This window comes from Lepisosteus platostomus, chromosome 4 (genome assembly GCF_059453375.1).
Source record: "Lepisosteus platostomus isolate fLepPlt1 chromosome 4, fLepPlt1.hap1, whole genome shotgun sequence".
Taxonomy (NCBI): domain Eukaryota; kingdom Metazoa; phylum Chordata; class Actinopteri; order Semionotiformes; family Lepisosteidae; genus Lepisosteus; species Lepisosteus platostomus.
In genome coordinates, this window is record NC_142614.1 from 9,815,634 (window position 1) to 9,834,451 (window position 18,818).

Sequence of the window (18,818 nt, forward strand, 5' to 3'; positions counted from 1 at the left end):
TAATTAGCAGCCTAATTGCGGGTGTTTAACTGTTGTTCTTTGTGAAGGAGGGGGGTAGAGGGGGAGAGAGATAGGAGGAGAGGAGATGGAGATCCGAACTCATCCACAGCTCCCTTCCAGACCCCCAGAGCGTGAGAAGACACGTTTATTTCGGGGGTGTCTTACGTCAGCTTGCAGGAAGGATTCCAGGACTTAGGGACATGGGTTTGGAGAACAGCACCCTGCCTTATTTTCCCCACGCTGCAGGCTGGAACGCACATATCATTCTGGGGATTAAGGAGAAATGCTACACTGCCAGGAGGAACTGAACAGTCTTAGACTTGAACAGAGAAGACTACAAAGGGACCCGATACATTCAGGATCCTCAAAGACACAGACAAAGTCAACCCAGAATCAACAGCTCAACACGAGCAGGAGGACACAAGTGGAAACCACGTGGAAGTGTATTTAAAACTGAGAGCAGGAGACGTCTTTGCACAAAGGGTGGTGGGAGCGTGGAACATGCTATGGTGAAGCCAATACCCTGGTTTGTTTCAAGCAAGTCATTGCAAGAGGTCGATGACACCCTGGGCTCAATTAATTAACTAACTACTGACTACCAAACGAGTTTAATGGGCCAGAAGGCCTCCTCTCATCTGTAACCTCTGTGATGTTCTTATCACAGGGTTCGAGAGCTTCACAGGGCTGACTCTTTACCTTGGCTAAAACATGACACCCATAATTAGAAACAATCCAACTTTGGAAGGTAAGATTATGAGAACCGTGGAGAGTCAGAAATGCCCGAGGTTCACAGGGTTTAATCATTCAAACTGGCCAAAATCCACAGAGTGAGTCATGAGAAGCGGCTCAGATTCAAAGGTTATGGTAATTAGAACCGGCTCAGATTCACGGGATTAGGAATTAGGAATGGATACAATTCACACAGCACTTTGTGAATTGAATCAGAAATGAAGAGTTTCCGTTAAAAACTGAAAAACGGCCAACTTTCCCAGCGCTCACTCACCAGGAACGGCTAAAATTCCCCAAGTTCCTCCCATCCCCAGCTGAGAGTGGCTCCTATTTAATAGTCGACCCACTCTGGAAACAGATTCAAGGGCACTGGGACAAGGACAGCGTGAATTCCCACAATCCTTTGTGCAAAGAAGCGCCTTCTGACCTCGGGTTTAAAAGCACTTCCCTGTAGCATTTCCACCTGTGTCCTCCGGTTCAGATCACTTGGTTCTGATGAAGCCCGCTGGGCCGACAGTGTCGATGCCCCGGAGGATTCGGATCACTTGGTTCTGATGAAGCCCGCTGGGCCGACACTGTCGATGCCCCGGAGGATTCGGATCACTTGGTTCTGATGAAGCCCGCTGGGCCGACACTGTCGATGCCCCGGAGGATTCGGATCACTTGGTTCTGATGAAGCCCGCTGGGCCGACACTGTCGATGCCCCGGAGGATTCGGATCACTTGGTTCTGATGAAGCCCGCTGGGCCGACAGTGTCGATGCCCCGGAGGATTCGGATCACTTGGTTCTGATGAAGCCCGCTGGGCCGACAGTGTCGATGCCCTTGAGGATTCAAACACACGGATCAGATCCTCTCCCGGTCCTCTCTGTTCAGCACCGAAGCGGTGCGGTGCCCTCAGACACTATCCGCGTACAGGAAGACAGGGGCTCCCAGGGCTGAGCGCACACTCCGCACCCCCCCCCTCCTCGCACCGGGGACCTGAGAGCGCTACAACCAGAACTACCTGTTCCAGGCAGCGAGCCGAGATCACAAACATGTGACATCAATAATTCACGTTCCGCCGTCGCGCTTTGTGGTGCTTGGATAATTGAACCTGACACATGGCACGGCACGTCCCAGCGCCCCCCCGCGTCACCCCCCATCTCTCCCCACGCCTCGATACTCCGGGCGGTGCCGGCGATCCCCAGTCCCTCGACCGACATCTGGACCGTGAGCGCTGCAGAAAGCACAGGCTGGTTTAGGGGAACAGCAGAGTTCTGGTGGGGGGGGAGGGCTGTGCTACAACGGGGATCCCTTTCCAACAGGGACCCCACGGTTCAAGAGCGTCGGAGGGTTGCTGAAGGGGAGCAGCCCAGGCTAGCTCCCCTGGAGGTTTGTCAGTTGCCCTCTGAAACTGGGGTCCCCCTAAGTTGACCAGGGTGCCCTGGGCCAGCCCCAGAGTGAGGGGGCATCTCCGACAGGTGGGTGTGTGGGTGGAGTGTGACTACAGGCCCCGCCCCCAGCCCCGCCCCCTGCTCTGCCCCAGCCCCGCCCCACGCAGGACAGGAGCTGCAGCAGTCAGCCAGACCACAGACGGGGAACGGCTGCAGAAGTGGAGGAGTGATCTGCTGATTTCCTGCAGCTTTGTTTTAGATGTTTATCCACTGATTCGGGCACCTGGGACACAGCAAACAGCAGAGCAGCTGACTCCACCACCCGATCCAGCAGGCTGGAGTAAACACAGGCCGGATTCCATGCAGATCCCCGAGGGGGAATTCTGGAATCCAACAATCCCAGCAGTGTGCGGTTATTGTTTCCTCTCTTAACACCTCCAGCCCTGCGTCTACACACAAGCGCGCCCAAATGCCTCTTTCGGAAAAGCGCTGCAGCTGGCGTCACGATTAAAGCCGTAATTCCCCCTCGAACGTGTTAATCAGCCCTCGCGCTGGAGAAATCCCACTTATCTGTGTGTACCGGGGGCTCAGTGTGTTGTGTGTGGGCTTCCAGGGGTGTGTCTGCAGTCCAGGAGAGCACAGTCCTGGCTAGGGCCACACAAGAGCTTCACGACCTTTGACCTTTCACCCCCTACCCCTTACCCCCACCACTCTCCAGATTTAGTTATGAATCGCAGTGACAAACTCAGAAAGAGGGTTTACGGCGCCATGATTATTATTTCATTTGTACAGTTGACTTTACACAGATAGAATACATGGACACTCGCTAAATCACGCATTTTTGTATAAGCCTCAGCTGCTCAGAATCCAGTCATGCCACAGTCTCCAAATTTCCATCCTGGAGCGCCCCAGCCCATAAGGGTTTAGGGATCATCATTAAATCACCCATTTCTAAAGACGTGAAACTCTTTAATGGCGATCAATTAAGGAGATGTGTTAAGTTAAATAATTTAGAGCTCACTTGAAACGGGAATCTCACTATTCTGCCACCCTTAAGGACTAGTGTTCCTCTGATTGAACAAACTGATTGTGGAATTGATCTGCGATTTACATGAGCTCTCACTCTTCAGAAACAGGAGATTCAGGGGGGCTCAAAGAAGATTTACAGGCCTGGGTCTCTCTGTCAGAATCACCGGCTGGATACCCCAAATTATCACACAGCCAAAACTATACGACCGAGCCCCAGCATCGCCCCAGGGGTCAAAACAAAAAGACCGGGGCGAAGAATTCACGGAGGAAGGGATATCCCGAATTTGTGAGCGAATCGACTCGCCCAGGCCAGTGATGCTGGATAATCCGGCCGGGAAGACGCAGAGCTGACGCAGAGCCAACACTGGGGGATTAGTACACATTGCTCATGAGCTGCCAGTGGGAGCACTGCTGCTAAGAGCCCAGGCCCGGGCCGCAGGACCACACAGGGGAATCCTGGGATTTTCACGTCCTCAGTGTCGAGGCATAAGGAGACGAAGGGACTCACAGGCCCTAGGTAAACACACACACCTGACCCTGCCGACACGCACACGGCACACTGATACACACACCTGACCCTGCCGACACGCACACGGCACACTGATACACACACCTGTCCCTGCGGATACACACACGGCACACTGATACACACACCTGTCCCTGCCGACACACACACGGCACACTGATACACACACCTGACCCTGCCGACACGCACACGGCACACTGATACACACACCTGTCCCTGCGGATACACACACGGCACACTGATACACACACCTGTCCCTGCCGACACACACACGGCACACTGATACACACACCTGACCCTGCCGACACACACACGGCACACTGATACACACACCTGTCCCTGCCGACACACACACAGCACACTGACTCACATGCACACTGTACACGATACACACACCCAAATCTGTCGACACACTGCATTCTGATACACACACCTGAACCTGCCAACACACACACCTCACACTGATACACATAACTGAACCTGTTGACACACACACTGATACACACACACCTGAATCTGCACACTGATACACACACAGTAAACAGACACACGCACACTGATACACACGCAGTAAACAGACACACGCACACTGATACACACGCAGTAAACGGACACACACACACTGATACACACGCAGTAAACGGACACACGCACACTGCACACTCAATCACACACGGGTAAACACACTGGACTCTGAACACACACACGGTGGACACACACATTGGACACTGACACATATTGATCACTGATACACAAACAGGTACACACACTGGACCCTGAACACACTCACGGTGGACACTGACACGTACTGATCACTGATCCACACACACGGACAGTTCTGGGAGGACACACACACACCCAGGCGGTTCAGTGTAATGGTTCCTGACCTACATAGCCCTGTCGACCTGTCACATTGTCTTATTCACACTGAGTGACCAGCAGAGCTGCAATTGGACAACCCCTGCAGCAGGCACTCCTCGCCTGTCTCTCCACCCTGCTGCTCCCTCTGTCCCTCATTCCCCCGTCTCCTTCTCTCCCCCTCTCCTCCATTCCCCCATCTCCTTTTCTACCCCTCTCCTCCTCTCCCTCATTCCCCCTGTCTCCTTCTCTCCCTCTCTCCTTCTCTCCCTCATTCCCCCGTCTCCTTCTCTCCTCCATCTCCTCCTCTCCCTCATTCCCCCGTCTCCTTCTCTACCCCTCTCTTCCTCTCCCTCATTCCCCCGTCTCCTTCTCTCCCTCTTGTCCCTCTCTCCTCCTCTCCCTCTCTCCATCCCCCTCTCCTTCTCTCACTCTCTCCATCCCTCTGCCCCCTCTCTATCCCCCTCTCTCCTCTGCAGAAACAGTGGGAGAAGTGTGAGAATGGGGCCAGGGGAGAGAAGAGGAGGAACAGAAGGATAGCAGTCTGGAGAGGAGGGGGTGACCTCCAGCCCTCTCCCCCGCTCAGTTACCGCAGAGAGTTCAGGACGTCAAAGATTCTGCCTTTGAGAAAACCATACAGAGTTTTTCCTCCCAAGAACAAACAGCTTTGTTATGGATTTTCCCCTTGGTCTCCGGCTTCGATCCAGCCCGCCCATCTCCCTCTCCGTCTCGAGCGCCGTGCTTTTGGAGAAGCAACACTTCAAAGCACCAGCTGCCCCCCCCCGCCTCCTCCCCGCCCCTCCCCAAGGGCAGCGATAGCAGCTCGGCTCCCTCCTAGCAATTTCCCCTCGGAACGGGAAGACTAGCAGAAGGAAATGGGAGGCTACGAACAGCCCGTCCTCACCTGGGAGCTGAGCCACAGAGTCCTTCACTTCTCATGCTGAACTCCTAATGGCGGCCTTGAACCCAGTAGTGAGTTCATTGGCTTCGTTTGCACTGTTTCTTCGTGCTGGAGCCACTGAAGGTTTTGAGCTCATTGATCCCAACATCAAATCCATTCCCAGGGATCCACCTTTGAAAAAACGTGGCTGGGCAGTAAGTTCCAGACACCCACCACCCTTTGTGTAAAGACTCCTACCTCAGTCTCAGACCTAAATATAGTTATGGCTTGAGTTTCCAGGTTCCTGTCTCACAGCTGATTCTCCCCTACATCCTCTGAGCCGACCTTATCAAGCACATTCCCTGAATGCTGAGCATGAGTATCGAGGCCTCCATGCAGATCACGACTCCAGAGATTTGGTTCCTATGGAATAAACCTGCTACTATGCAGATCCTCAGAGCCTGTCTCTATCCCTCTCGTGTCAACGGAAACAAGCTCCCAGTGATCAACCCAACCGGTAACCCAGAATCCACGCCAGAACTCTGACTCCGACAGACCCCAGGTACATTTAACCACGAACAAACCGATTTATTATCTTTATCTACCACACTTTGTCACGCATTATATCAAAAAAGCACAGAAGATGCTGTCAGCATGAATTTCCGGCTGCCGGGAAGACCTGTGAGTTGGAATGTGGAGGTGTGAGACGCAGGTGTGGAGTGGGAAGAGGAATGTGACATGCAGGGATGCAGATGACACAGAAGACGCAGAGACGCTATGAATTTCTGGAATCAGACGGCAGGCCCCACCCCTTAATTGGTCTGTGCGTGGTGGCGGGGATCCTGGGAAGGATGCGGTCCTTGGCTCACACACCTATACACACACACGCCTCCACCCATACATACCTACACACATACCTAAACACACACACACCTACACGCATGCATATATACACACACCTATACGCACGCAGCTACAATCACACCTCCACACACACATACTGTACTTCCACACACACACACACACACACACACACACACACACACACACACACACACACACAGCTCAGGGCCCAAGCTGCTGCCTGTGTTCCAGCGAAGGGAGGTCACCTGTCTCTCCCTGTTCGTCAGTGTGTGTGCGTGTGGCACCACAGCTGTCAGAAAGCACTCGCTCTCCCAATCCATCACAGCTACCTGCCCCTGGGGGGCGTTCGGTAGATAGAGAGAGCGACCCGGCCTGCCCCCCTCCCACAGAGCGACGCAGACGTCAGACAGCCAGGCGAGGTGTCGCTGCCTCGCCCTCCTGCACCCGGTACGAGGCCTGGACACCCCTGTCCTCCGCTAGGGGCAGCCAAGAGACGTCCCCTGCTCAGCCAGAAATCCGCGCTCTGTGTGGAGTCACAGCTTGGCAGTGTCGGCCACTTCACCGGGTGGAGCAGGGCTCGGTCACGGACCGCGCCGGGATGGGAGATCTCCAAGGAAAACCAGGCTACAGCAGTAATGTGCTGGTGTACCAGCAGGAGGCGCTCATCCCTCTGATCCAGAATGTCCCAGAACCTGGGGATCTGTTCCACTCCGGGATTTAAAGTTGATCAGACGCCCATTGTACAGAGTGGGAAAGGGGGAGAGGAGAAAGCTGGAGAGAGGCCAGAGCTACCTGACCCACTTCACGTTTTAGTCTGTCCTTCTCCCTCTCTGCTCTCCCCACCTAGCAGGAGTGCCCTGTCATCAGACAGCAGTATCACTTCCAGTTTTTTGTAGCCAAATTCCAGCCAATTAGCAAGCAGCCAGGTGGTTTACTTAAACTGCCTTCAGACACCCTCCCTCACTGTTTCACTCTTTCCCCCTCTCCCTGTCTGACCTTGCGGCTCGGTGCATCGATCTCTCAGAGAGCCATCGATCCCCCCATCCAAGACGATCAATTACTCAGGTCTGTCTGACGACTGATAAGGCTGATGAAATATACAAACAAACAAACAGACCACCGGAGGACTGAAACAACGCAGAGAGCTGGAGGACAGACTGAGGGACAGTCGGTGGGGGGGACAGTGAGAGACAGGCAGAATTCCTCAGGACAACCCCTTTGAGAGCGAGAGAGGACTTCCCAGAGAGCGCAAGAGAGAGAGACGGTCGTCAGTGCCCAATATCAAGCAGCATGCAGAGGAAATTCGATTGGGATCATTCGGCGGCAGCAGTGAGGACAGTCAGAGAAAGAGGGATTAACAGAGGAACAGCAAGAGTCTGGACGTCCCTCTCTCACCCAGGCCCAGGGACAAACACCGTGACAGACAGGCCCCGAGAGACAGACACCGTGAGAGACAGACAGGCCCCGAGAGACAGACACCGTGAGAGACAGACTGGCCCAGAGAGACAAACACTGTGAGAGACAGACAGGCCCCGAGAGACAGACACCGTGAGAGACAGACTGGCCCAGAGAGACAAACACTGTGAGAGACAGACAGGCCCCGAGAGACAGAAACCGAGAGACAGACACCGTGAGAGACAGACAGGCCCCGAGAGACAGACACCGTGAGAGACAGACTGGCCCAGAGAGACAAACACTGTGAGAGACAGACAGGCCCCGAGAGACAAACACTGTGAGAGACAGACAGGCCCCGAGAGACAGACACCGAGAGACAGACACTGTGAGAGACAGACAGGCCCCGAGAGACAGACACCGTGAGAGACAGACAGGCCCCGAGAGAAAGAAACCGTGAGGGACAGACAGGCCCAGGGACAGAGAGACAGACACCAGTTTTCTGTCTGTCCCTCTCTCTCCTCCTGCTGGCGCTGCCCTGAGGGGTTTGGAGTCTAGACAGACAGAGACACAGCTCCTCTCTCACAGCAGACATGTGGCGTCCCAACTGGGGACAGGCAGGGACAGGCAGGGACAGACACGACAGGCCCGGACAGTCGCTGGACTCCTACCGATAATGTAGTAGTCGTGCTGGGTCTTGAACTCGTTGCCCCACAGGTTGGGGCTGTACTCCTGGAACTTGATGGTGAAGCGGATGTCCCTGTTGGGCCGGTCGCAGGTCAGCAGAAGGACGGGGTGACCTACGACCTCGCAGCGCTCGGCCTGCTCCCGGGTCGACACCAGGTACAGCTTGTAGTACTCGTACTCCTGCGTGGAGTGGGGCCCCGGCGGCTCCGAGGCCGGACAGATCAGGTCCAGCCGGTCTCCGATCTGGGGGTACAGCACGTACCCCTTCTCATCCCGAAACCTGGGGGGAGAGAGAGAGAGAGAGAGAGAGAGAGAGAGAGAGAGAGAGAGAGAGAGACGAGCTGCGTTAGTCTAGAAACAGCTCCAATCCGGGGGTTAAACAAGGGGGACAGCTTTTGACCTTTTAACCAAACCTTCGATTTAACAGAATTCCAAAACAACCCGACAGAGCCGAAGGAGTAAAGAGGAATCGTCTGTTAGCCGCCCAACCACCCGCTACCGACCGAAGCGTGGCAAAGCGAGGATTAGGACAATCGGCGAGGACGTCGCCCGGAACACCGGCACCCAAAACGTTTCACGCGAAGGAAGGGCGCGGCTGCCCTCGAACCCGTGCCGGGGAGAGCGAGCGGGTCTGCTCCCAGCCCTGAAGGGAGCCGAGCCTCTCGGGCCCTGGGCAGCGGAGACCAGGAGAGGATCTCTGGACAGTCACTGACCCCGGGAGGCAGCGAGAATGAAAGCCCAGACAAGAGGTGGAATGGAAGAGGAAGAGCGGACTGGGAACAGCAGGCAGGTCTTTCCGCAAAGAGCAGCGGTGGTCTGGAACAAGGCGTCGGTCCACATGCCCCTGATGGCTGCAGAATTCTGGTGCTCAAAGCCTTCGGGTTCACCAGCAAGCAGCCAGAGGGGCTGGATGGCCTCCTCTCGTTCCCGAGTCTGTGACGCGTGTCCCGAGAGCCGGAGAGTGGCACTGGAAGGGTTCACTCAGAGAACTGCTCCCTGTCTGGGGCACTGGGGTGACAGGCCAAGGCTACACACCCCTCACTTCCTCTCCAGTCATTTCGGTCTTATCTCTCAGAAACACCTCTCCCACTCTCTCCTGCTGTCTGGAGCGCCCTCCCCCTGTACTGCTCTCTCCCGTCTCTCCCTCCTCTCTGTCCTACTCCCCATCACTCCTCTTCTTCACTCTTTCAACAGCTGCCATCTTCTCTCGACTAGTACCGTCTTACACTCAGTGCAGTACAGTTTCTCTCAATACAGTATAGACAGTCTCTCTCACTATAGTAGTCTTTCTCAATACACTACAGATACATTCAGTACAGATACCCTGAGTACAGTATAGACAGGCTCTCTCAGTATAGTACACATACTTTCAGTACACTACAGTCCCTCTCAGTACAGTATAAACACTCTCAGTACAGTACAGATACTCTCGGTAGTCTATCTCAGTGCAGTAGTCTCTCTCAGAACAGTATAGACACTCTCAGTAGTCTATCTCAGTGCAGTATAGACACTCTCAGTACAGTACAGACACTCTCAGTACAGTATAGATACTCTCAGTAGTCTATCTCAGTACAGTACACACTCTCAGTAGTCTCTCAGTGCAGTATAGACACTCACAGTACAGTACAGATACTCTTAGCACAGTATAAACTCTCTCAGTACAGTATAGACACTCTCAGTACAGTACAGATACTCTCAGTAGTCTATCTCAGTGCAGTATAGACACTCTCAGTACAGTACAGATACTCTCAGTGCAGTACAGATACTCTCAGTAGTCTATCTCAGTGCAGTACAGATACTCTCAGTGCAGTATAGACACTCTCAGTACAGTAAAGATACTATCTCAGTACAGTATAGACACTCTCAGTACAGTACACACTCTCAATTGTCTCTCAGTGCAGTATAGACACTCTCAGTACAGTACAGATACTCTTAGTACAGTACAAACTCTCTCAGTAGTCTATCTCAGTGCAGTACAGTCTCTCTCAGTGTTGCAGCCAGCTGAGCACACTCGGAGGTCTCACAGGTAGAACAGCCAGCAGTGGCAGAGTGAGACTCGTGCGAATGATGTTCTACACATGGTGAGACCAGGACGCAACACAGGGAGAGAGAGAGGCAGGGTGACAAAGGCAGGAGAGGAAAGAGGGAGTGTGGATGACCGGCCATGTCCGATGGGCAGTCAGTCATTGTGTTAGTCAGTAATGGGATAAGTAATGGGTCAGTCTCCAGATACCTACACACACCAACACACACACCAAGAGACCCACACACACACACCGAGAGACCCACACACTCAATTCAATTCAACACACACTCACACCAACACACCGAGACCCACACTCACACCAACACACAGTCAGACCTGTAGTCAGGATTAAAAAATTCCAGGATCCAATCTGAACCCCAACATCCTGAACCCCCGAACCCCCACATCTTCCAGACACTGTGTCAATCTCAACAGAACCACAACATCCTATAACCCCGAACCTCCACATCTTCCAGACACTGTGTCAATCTCAACAGAACCCCAACATCCTATAACCCCGAACCCCCACATCTTCCAGACACTGTGTGTCAATCTCAACAGAACCCCAACATCCATTCCTCTTCCACCCCTAAGGCCCTGGGTTGGTGACCCCTGACCACAGGCTCAGAATCACCACTGGATAAATTATAATGTCTGGGAGGGCGATGATGAGGAAAACGCTGAACGCAGGAGGAGAAGGAGCAGAAAGAAAGGGGAGAAAAGGAGGGAATCTTCAGGATAAAAGAAATCAGTTCTTTCGAGAAAGACCAACGGAACAGCACTGATCTCCAGTGGGACCGAAACAATCGGACAACAGCGGGATTACTGTGGAGCCAGGATTACGAAGAAAGAGATAGAGAGGAAGATAATCCAGTCGCCAATAGTGAACTTAAAATCCCTCCTTTTCCCCACTGATCCGTATATTAAACCGGGATTGAGCGGCGCTGGGTTTGTACACACCACTGGGGGGGTGACACTAGGGGGTACTGTGGCAGGCCAACTACATCTGTCCCTTAGTTGGGGCCCCACAGAGTGGGGAGAGGGGCGCTGAGGGGAACAGCTTACTCTTCTCTTTTAAAGAGAAGTGCCCTCTCATTTTCTTACAGTCTTTTGTTCAGCTCCCTACTCAGCCACCCCCCTCCCCCTGCAAGTTTCTCCTTTTCATTCTGTTTCTGATTTAACCCCTCTGTGCTTTCTCATCCCTCTCTCTCCATTCCTGCCTCCCTACATCTCTTCTCTTTACTTTCTGCAGTCTGCATATCCCAAGCTCCTCTTTCCTCTTCTTCCTTTCTCCTCCCTCTGCTCTCTCACTCCTCTCTCCGTTCCCTCTCCTCCCTCACTCCTTTCACTCCTCTCTCCCTCCTCACTCTTTCCTCTGGTCCTTCTCTCCCCTCTTTTACTTCTCCCTTACTCCTCTCTGTGCACTCTCTCCTAACTCACTCCTCTGCACTCTTTCCTCCCTCACTTCTCTCTGTGCAAAGACTCTCTCTCCTCCCTCACTCCTCTCTGTGCGAAGAAAGACTCTCTCTCCTCCCTCACTCCTCTCTGTGCGAAGAAAGACTCTCTCTCCTCCCTCACTCCTCTCAGTTTGAAGGCTCTCTATCTCCCAGACTATCAGCAGTACTGCTGCCAAAGTGGTGACAACCCATTCATCAGAACAGCCTGTGCACGTTGAGAACATTTGTCTTTTGACAAGTAATCTGAATTGTTAATTACAAACTAGATTAAAGAAATTAAGAGATTGAAAAGAAAATAAATGAATACCAAGTGGAAACACAGTAGGATAGAGAAAAGACATTTGTAATTGTGGATTAATAACACATTGGACAGAGTGGTCAGTGTGTGTCTCAGGCTGTGACAGGTGCCACAGACTGGACAGAGTGGTTAATGAGTGTCTCAGGTTGGGACAAAATTCATAGACTGGACAGAGTGGTCACTGTGTGTCTCGGGCTGGGACAGGGTCACAGGGATCACAGACTGGACAGAGTGGTCACTGTGTACATCAGGCTGGAGTCCCAGAAGAAGGGGAGCAAGAGACCAGTGACGGATGCCTTACTGACCACATTGCTGGTGCTTACAGCCTCTTCCCAGTGGAAGGACAGACTGCCAAAAGGAGAAACGCTACGATTCAGCTGGGATCCCAGGAACGAAATCCGATCTTTGTCAGCCATGACACTAGCAGGTAAGAATCTGAGCTACATGTCTGAAAAAACCCGGATCTTACAATCCCTTGTGGAACAGCCACTGGTAGGAAGCGTCACCAGTCATAAGTGGCAAACTAATAAAGCACTCTGGAGAGTCTGTGCCCCCCCGGCCCTGCCTCTGGGTGTCAGGAGACGGGGTCTACGGTGGAGGTGGGGTGCAGGGTGCAGGATGTGGGGTGCACGTGGCTGGTGGCAGCAGGCTGGCACTGCTGGCACTGCGGCTCACCCGTTGGCACAGCGACAGGCTGCAGTGCAAGACATCCCACAGAGATGGGGGATTACAGGGAATTACAGCAAGCGGCCAGGAAGACAGAGCCATGGACAGAGGGAGAAAGAAGGAGATAGGACACCCAGAGAAATGGAGAGAGGTCGCACTCAGAGATTGCACACAGAAAGAGAGAGAAATCACACACAGTAAGAGAGAGATTGCACACAGAGAGAGATTGTAATGAAAGATGGAAACATAGAGATTGCTCACAGAGAGAGACTGCACACAGAAAAAGAAATCACACACAGAATCGCACACAGAGACAGAAAGATGGAGAGCAAGATTGCAAAGAAAGATGGAGAGATAGAGAGATTGCACACAGAAAGAGAGCAAACGCACGCAGTAAGGTAAACAGAGACTGCAACACAAAAAGAGAAAGAGATTGCACACAGAAAGATGGACGGATAGAGATTGCACAGAGAAAGATGGAAAGACAGAAAAGGATGCACAGAGAAAGATGGACAGATGGAGACTAAACAGAGAAATATGGGGTGAGAGATTGTAGTTTACAAAGAAAGAATTAGATTAGAATGAGATTACATTTTACAAATTGTTTCATCAAACACATGAAAACCCACGACATTTACACAACAAACAGTCAAACAACACCCGTCTCTGCGCGTGGATAACTAGGCGAGACGCCCCCGTTCTTGTGTGAGGGGAAACCCCCCGCTGGTCTGCGTGGTGCCCAGCGGCCTGTGCCAGCGTTCGGTGCCAGCCGAGCTAGGGCCTCTTGGCCAGAGACCGCGGTGGGGGGGGGGGGCAGCTCTCTCCAGGGGTCCCCAATCCTGGGCAGGAGCCCCACACACCTGCTGGGTCATGAAATAACACCACTGAGCCCTTGCCCGACCTCTTAACAGGATTAACTAGAGCTGCGGGACTGTTTTCAGCTCATTAACAGGCTGGAGTCGCCTCTTAACCACCCCCCCTCCCACGTTACCTTCCATCCCCAACGTGTCAGTCACAACAAGACTTGCGACTGATGCTGGTCTCTAGGTGGGCCTGTGACAGAGGCCGGACCAGACCCAGCAATGTCTGGACTGCAGGTGTCAGCCTGCCTGGCGTGTGAGCAGGAGTGAGGAGACGGCCGCCTACTGCAGATTTTACACGAAAGCCCCGTACAGACATTCCCTGGGAATTCCCTGCGAGAAGATAATTCCTCTCAGCAACTCATCCAGCCAATCCTGGGAAGAAGCCAGGGCATCAACCTCAGCAACATGGAAGCTTGTTCCACACTCCCACCATGCTTTGTGTAAGAACTGTCTCCTGTTCTCACTGCTAGCTTCTGCTCCTGTCCTCTGGCTCGTGCGTTCCCTGACCCGGATCAGCTCACCACTGAAACACTCTCTCCTTGTCTGTCCAGGAGGCACGTCCCTGTGGACATGTCCGGGTGGAGGAGTCCGGCCGCGCTACTCTCCCGGCCTCTCGCTTGCCCGAATGAGCTGCTCCCTCCCTCAGCAGCTCCGGCGCTCTGGACCGCACAGGAGGACAGATGACGGTTCTCAGAGCAGCACAGGCACAGAGTCTCTCAGGGAAGGGGGGCCGAGAAGATTACAGCCCTCGTTGCCGTAGGGTGGTAATTGCGGGTTGCGCAGGTTGTAAGACATGGAGTAGGGAGGGAGGGGGACACACAAAAGTGCTGCACAGCCTGCAGTATACCTCTCTTTAATCAGATAACTGCCCCTCTCAGTCAAGCCCCCCAGGGGGGAGGGGGGTGCAGGAAGGTAGTGGGGTGCACACACCTCTGCACAGCCCCCTGGGTTTCACTCTTCCTCCTCTCCTACTTTCTGTCTGGTGCCCCGAGCGAGGAGGAGGAGGAGAGACAGAGGGCGAGGCGGCTGGGACACAAACGGCAGAGGGCAGGAGAGCGAGGGAGAGGAGGGCGAGAGGAAGAACAGAAGGATAAAGAGAGAGAGGAGAGCAAGAGGGAGCGACAGAGCAGGAGAGAGGGAGGGAGAGAGAGAGAGAGAACTCTCTTTGATTTCCCAGGATGGATCTGAGCCAATTAGTGGAAAAGAATCCTAAACAATTAACGAGCACAGAGAGGATTGCATGATTAATTACAGACCACAGATCCCACTTGACCGAGAGACAAAACAGACAAAGAAAAGGAAAAGTAGCAGAGAGAGGAGGGAGAGGAGGGAGCGTAGAGGCACACATGAAGAAACACACACAGAGGGGAGGCCCCTGCAGAGAGACTTCGCACTTTCCCACTCACTGGGCTGTCAACACCAATTTGCTCTGTGCTCACTGAGAGGAAACAGACGAGCAAGGAGACAGACCAGGCTCCTGCTGCACAGCTGGCTAATCCACGCCAGGTTTTACAGTCTTGGCAATCATGCACAGCTGGTTAATCCACTCCAGGTTTTACAGTGGAGTCAACCATGCACAACTGGCTAATCCATTCCAGGTTTTACAGTGGTGTCAATCATGCACAGCTGGCTAATCCACTCCAGGTTTTACAGTGGTATCAATCATGCACAGCTGGATAATCCACTCCAGGTTTTACAGTGGCGTCACTGTAAGAAGAGAGAGGGAGAAAGATGAAAGAGAAAAGGAGGGAGAGACACCAGGAGAAAGCAGAATGGAGAGAGAGGAACGGAGAGGAAGAGAAGTTTTCCTGAAAGTCCCGCCAGTGCAGCGCTTTCGAACAGAGCGGAGATCGAGCTGAACACAGCACGGGCAGGGAAGACAGGGAGTCTCCTTGCTCAGGAAGGGCAAGGAGGCGACTGTGCCCAGCAGGAGCTGAGTGGCAGCAGCTATTGTCCTGAGCTCTTGCGGGGCGTCTGCATCTCTTGTACTGTGTGGAGCAGAATCACACACAGCAGCCCTTCGGGGCTCAGGCTGCCAAGAGACAGACCCTTGTCCGCGCTGGGCACAATGCCACCCCCCCGAATGGACAAGAGAACAGACACGTGGCCGCCCGCCACATGAGAGAGGGAGTGGCGGAACGGATTCCCGGCCTGGAGCAAGCGTCCGACGCAGACAGCTCAGAGGAACTGAACCTCTTTAGTCCCGTGCACAGGAGACCCCTGAGTGGACTCGATTCGATCCTCCCAAATCCCGAAAAACGCCACCGACGAGGTCAGCGCAGAAGGGCTATACTTCGGGAACAAGAGCGGACGACAGGTGCAGAGGGAAGCAGATTCAAGCACAGAGGACCGGAGGCTTAACACTGTGCGAAGAGAGTGGTGGGTGTCTGGAACAAGCAGCCCAGACCTGCTGCGGAAGCCCATTCCCCGGGGATGAGATGCTCAGATCAGCGCGCGGCCAGCCACCCAACAGGCTCTCGTCTCCGCGCCGTCTCGGGTGTTTGCGGCTGAGACTCGGGAGAGGTTTCGCCATGGAATACTGACTCACTGCGTCTCAAATTAGAATATCTCCACTGCCACTGGCAGGGATGAGTGAGCGTACCGAGCACAGAGAAGAGAGATCGCTGGCAGACCAGGGCGGAAGAACACCCGGCGTTCAGCACCCTGGATAAATTAGTGAGCAAACCTGTTTCAGGGAGGAGACCGAGTCTGGAGCTGCAGGAGCTCCTTCACATCGCTCAAAACCACCGACTTCTCCCCCTCTTTCCTTGCACACACGCCTCCTATAACATAAGGTCCACGGCTAGTCTTTTCCTCTCCTGCAGGGGAGGAAACGTTCACAAAGCACACAGCAAGGCTGGCAGACAGAACCTGCTCTGATCAGAGCAGGTTCTGATCCAGGCCCAGGCCCAGGCCCGGGCCCAGAGGGGCTCAGGGGAGGGCGCAGCTCTGAAATAACGCAGCTCGGAGATCTCAGATCCTCTTACTACCTCAGGGAACGGCCCTGCTCCCCCGACACAGACAGCATGAAGAGCTGCAACAGAAATTATAATAATTAAAACATAAAAGCGTATTTTTAGACTGCTGTTTTCGGTCTTGACACTGGGGAGAGACAAGTGAAAGAACAGGAATAGGATGAAAAAATGCTCCCCCCCAGATCCCTCCACCCTGCTTTGTCTCTCTCTCACATTGACACGCTGACGTAGTGACAGACTGGCACAGTGACGTACAGGGAGACTGGCACAGCGACACACTGAGACACTGTAAAGACTGCTGCAGTCATGTACAGAGAGACTGACACACAGATGCACTGACAGACTGGCACACTGACACAGATTGGCACATTGACACTGACTGACTGTCACACTGGCACACTGACACTGACTGACTATCACACTGTCAGTCTGGCACACTGGCACTGACTGACTGTCACACTGTCACACTGGCACTGACAGACTGGCACACTGGCACACTGGCACACTGACACTGACAGACTGGCACACTGACACACTGACAGACTGGCACACTGACACTGACTGACTATCACACTGTCAGTCTGGCGCACTGACACTGACTGACTGTCACACTGGCACTGACAAGACTGGCACACTGTCACACTGGCACTGACAGACTGGCACACTGTCACACTGGCACACTGACACTGACAGACTGGCACACTGTCACACTGTCACACTGGCACTGACTGACTGTCACACTGGCACACTGGCACTGACAGACTGGCACACTGTCACACTGGCACTGACTGACTGTCACACTGGCACACTGACACTGACAGACTGGCACACTGACACAGATTGGCACATTGACACTGACTGACTGTCACACTGGCACACTGACACTGACAGACTGGCACACTGACACAGATTGGCACATTGACACTGACTGACTGTCACACTGGCACACTGTCACCCTGGCAGACTGTCACCCTGGCAGACTGGGAGAGCGTGCGAGGCAGGCAGAGCGAGGGCTCGGGCAGAGGAACGTGACGGCGGTTGTTAGGGGAGGACAGAGAGATGGACTGCAGGAGTGCTGGAAGTGAGAGACGTGGTGCGAAGACACAGGGGACCCCCACTGTGTTACCCACAGAGCGAGGGGTTGGACACAGAACACCATTAGACAGGCTCCCGGCGGAGAGCAGGGGCAGAGAGAGGGTTACAGCCGCTGATCCAGAGAAAGAGCACGGCAGAAAGGCAGGAGGAGGGGACAATCTCCCCAGGAAGGAAATGAAGGAAACAGCACTGAGGAGGAGCCCGCGCCAATGACACACTCTCTTGTTCTGTGAGTCACACGCTCTGAAGAGGAACGAGGAAGACTGCACAGAGGGAAACTGCAAATGCAGGTAAAGGCTTATTCATGACCAAACCTTTACTTAACCAGATGGGTCTGGTTACAAAAAGCATAGGCTCAGATCAGTACAGCACAGTAAACTAAACCATAAGCTATTAAGCTCTCCCTTATTTACAGTATCTAACCATCCAGCTCTCTACAGTATCTGTCCCTCTATCTACAGTACCTATCCCATTATCAACAGAATCTATCCCTCAATCTACAGTATTGATCCATCCAGATCTGTACAGTGCATATCTGTATGCACAGTATATATACAGTATAGTACAGTAGGTACAAGTCCTAATACAGTGTCCAGACAGCGTATATACAGTATAGTACAGTAGGTACAAGTCCTTATACAGTGTCCAGACAGCGTATATACAGTATAGTACAGTAGGTACAAGTCCTAATACAGTGTCCAGACAGCGTATATACAGTATAGTACAGTAGGTACAAGTCCTTATACAGTGTCCAGACAGCGTATATACAGTATAGTACAGTAGGTACAAGTCCTAATACAGTGTCCAGACAGCGTATATACAGTATAGTACAGTAGGTACAGGTCCTAATACAGTGTCCAGACAGCGTATATACAGTATAGTACAGTAGGTACAGGTCCTAATACAGTGTCCAGACAGCGTACAGTATATACAGTATAGTATAGTATAGTAGGTACAGATCCTAACAGAGTGTGCATGAACTATGAGTTAAAAATGGTTTTGTGTGTGAATGGAGAGAGGGAGGGAGAGAGGGAGTGGGGTTGTAGGGGTTGAAAAAATAATTTGTTGCCGCTCGTCTCTCCACATAAAAGAGGAACAG

The 18,818-nt window shown here is 53.1% G+C and overlaps 1 protein-coding gene across 1 annotated transcript in view; it reads right to left on the bottom strand.

Moving 5' to 3' along the window:
- The window catches only part of efnb3b (ephrin-B3b), a 65,657-nt gene that overhangs the window by 33,546 nt on the left and 13,293 nt on the right, over positions 1 to 18,818 (bottom strand). The window contains exon 2 of the mRNA XM_088628277.1: positions 8,324 to 8,619. Within this exon, the coding sequence (XP_088484403.1) occupies positions 8,324 to 8,619 (296 nt within the window). The remainder of the gene's footprint in view (positions 1 to 8,323; positions 8,620 to 18,818) is intronic.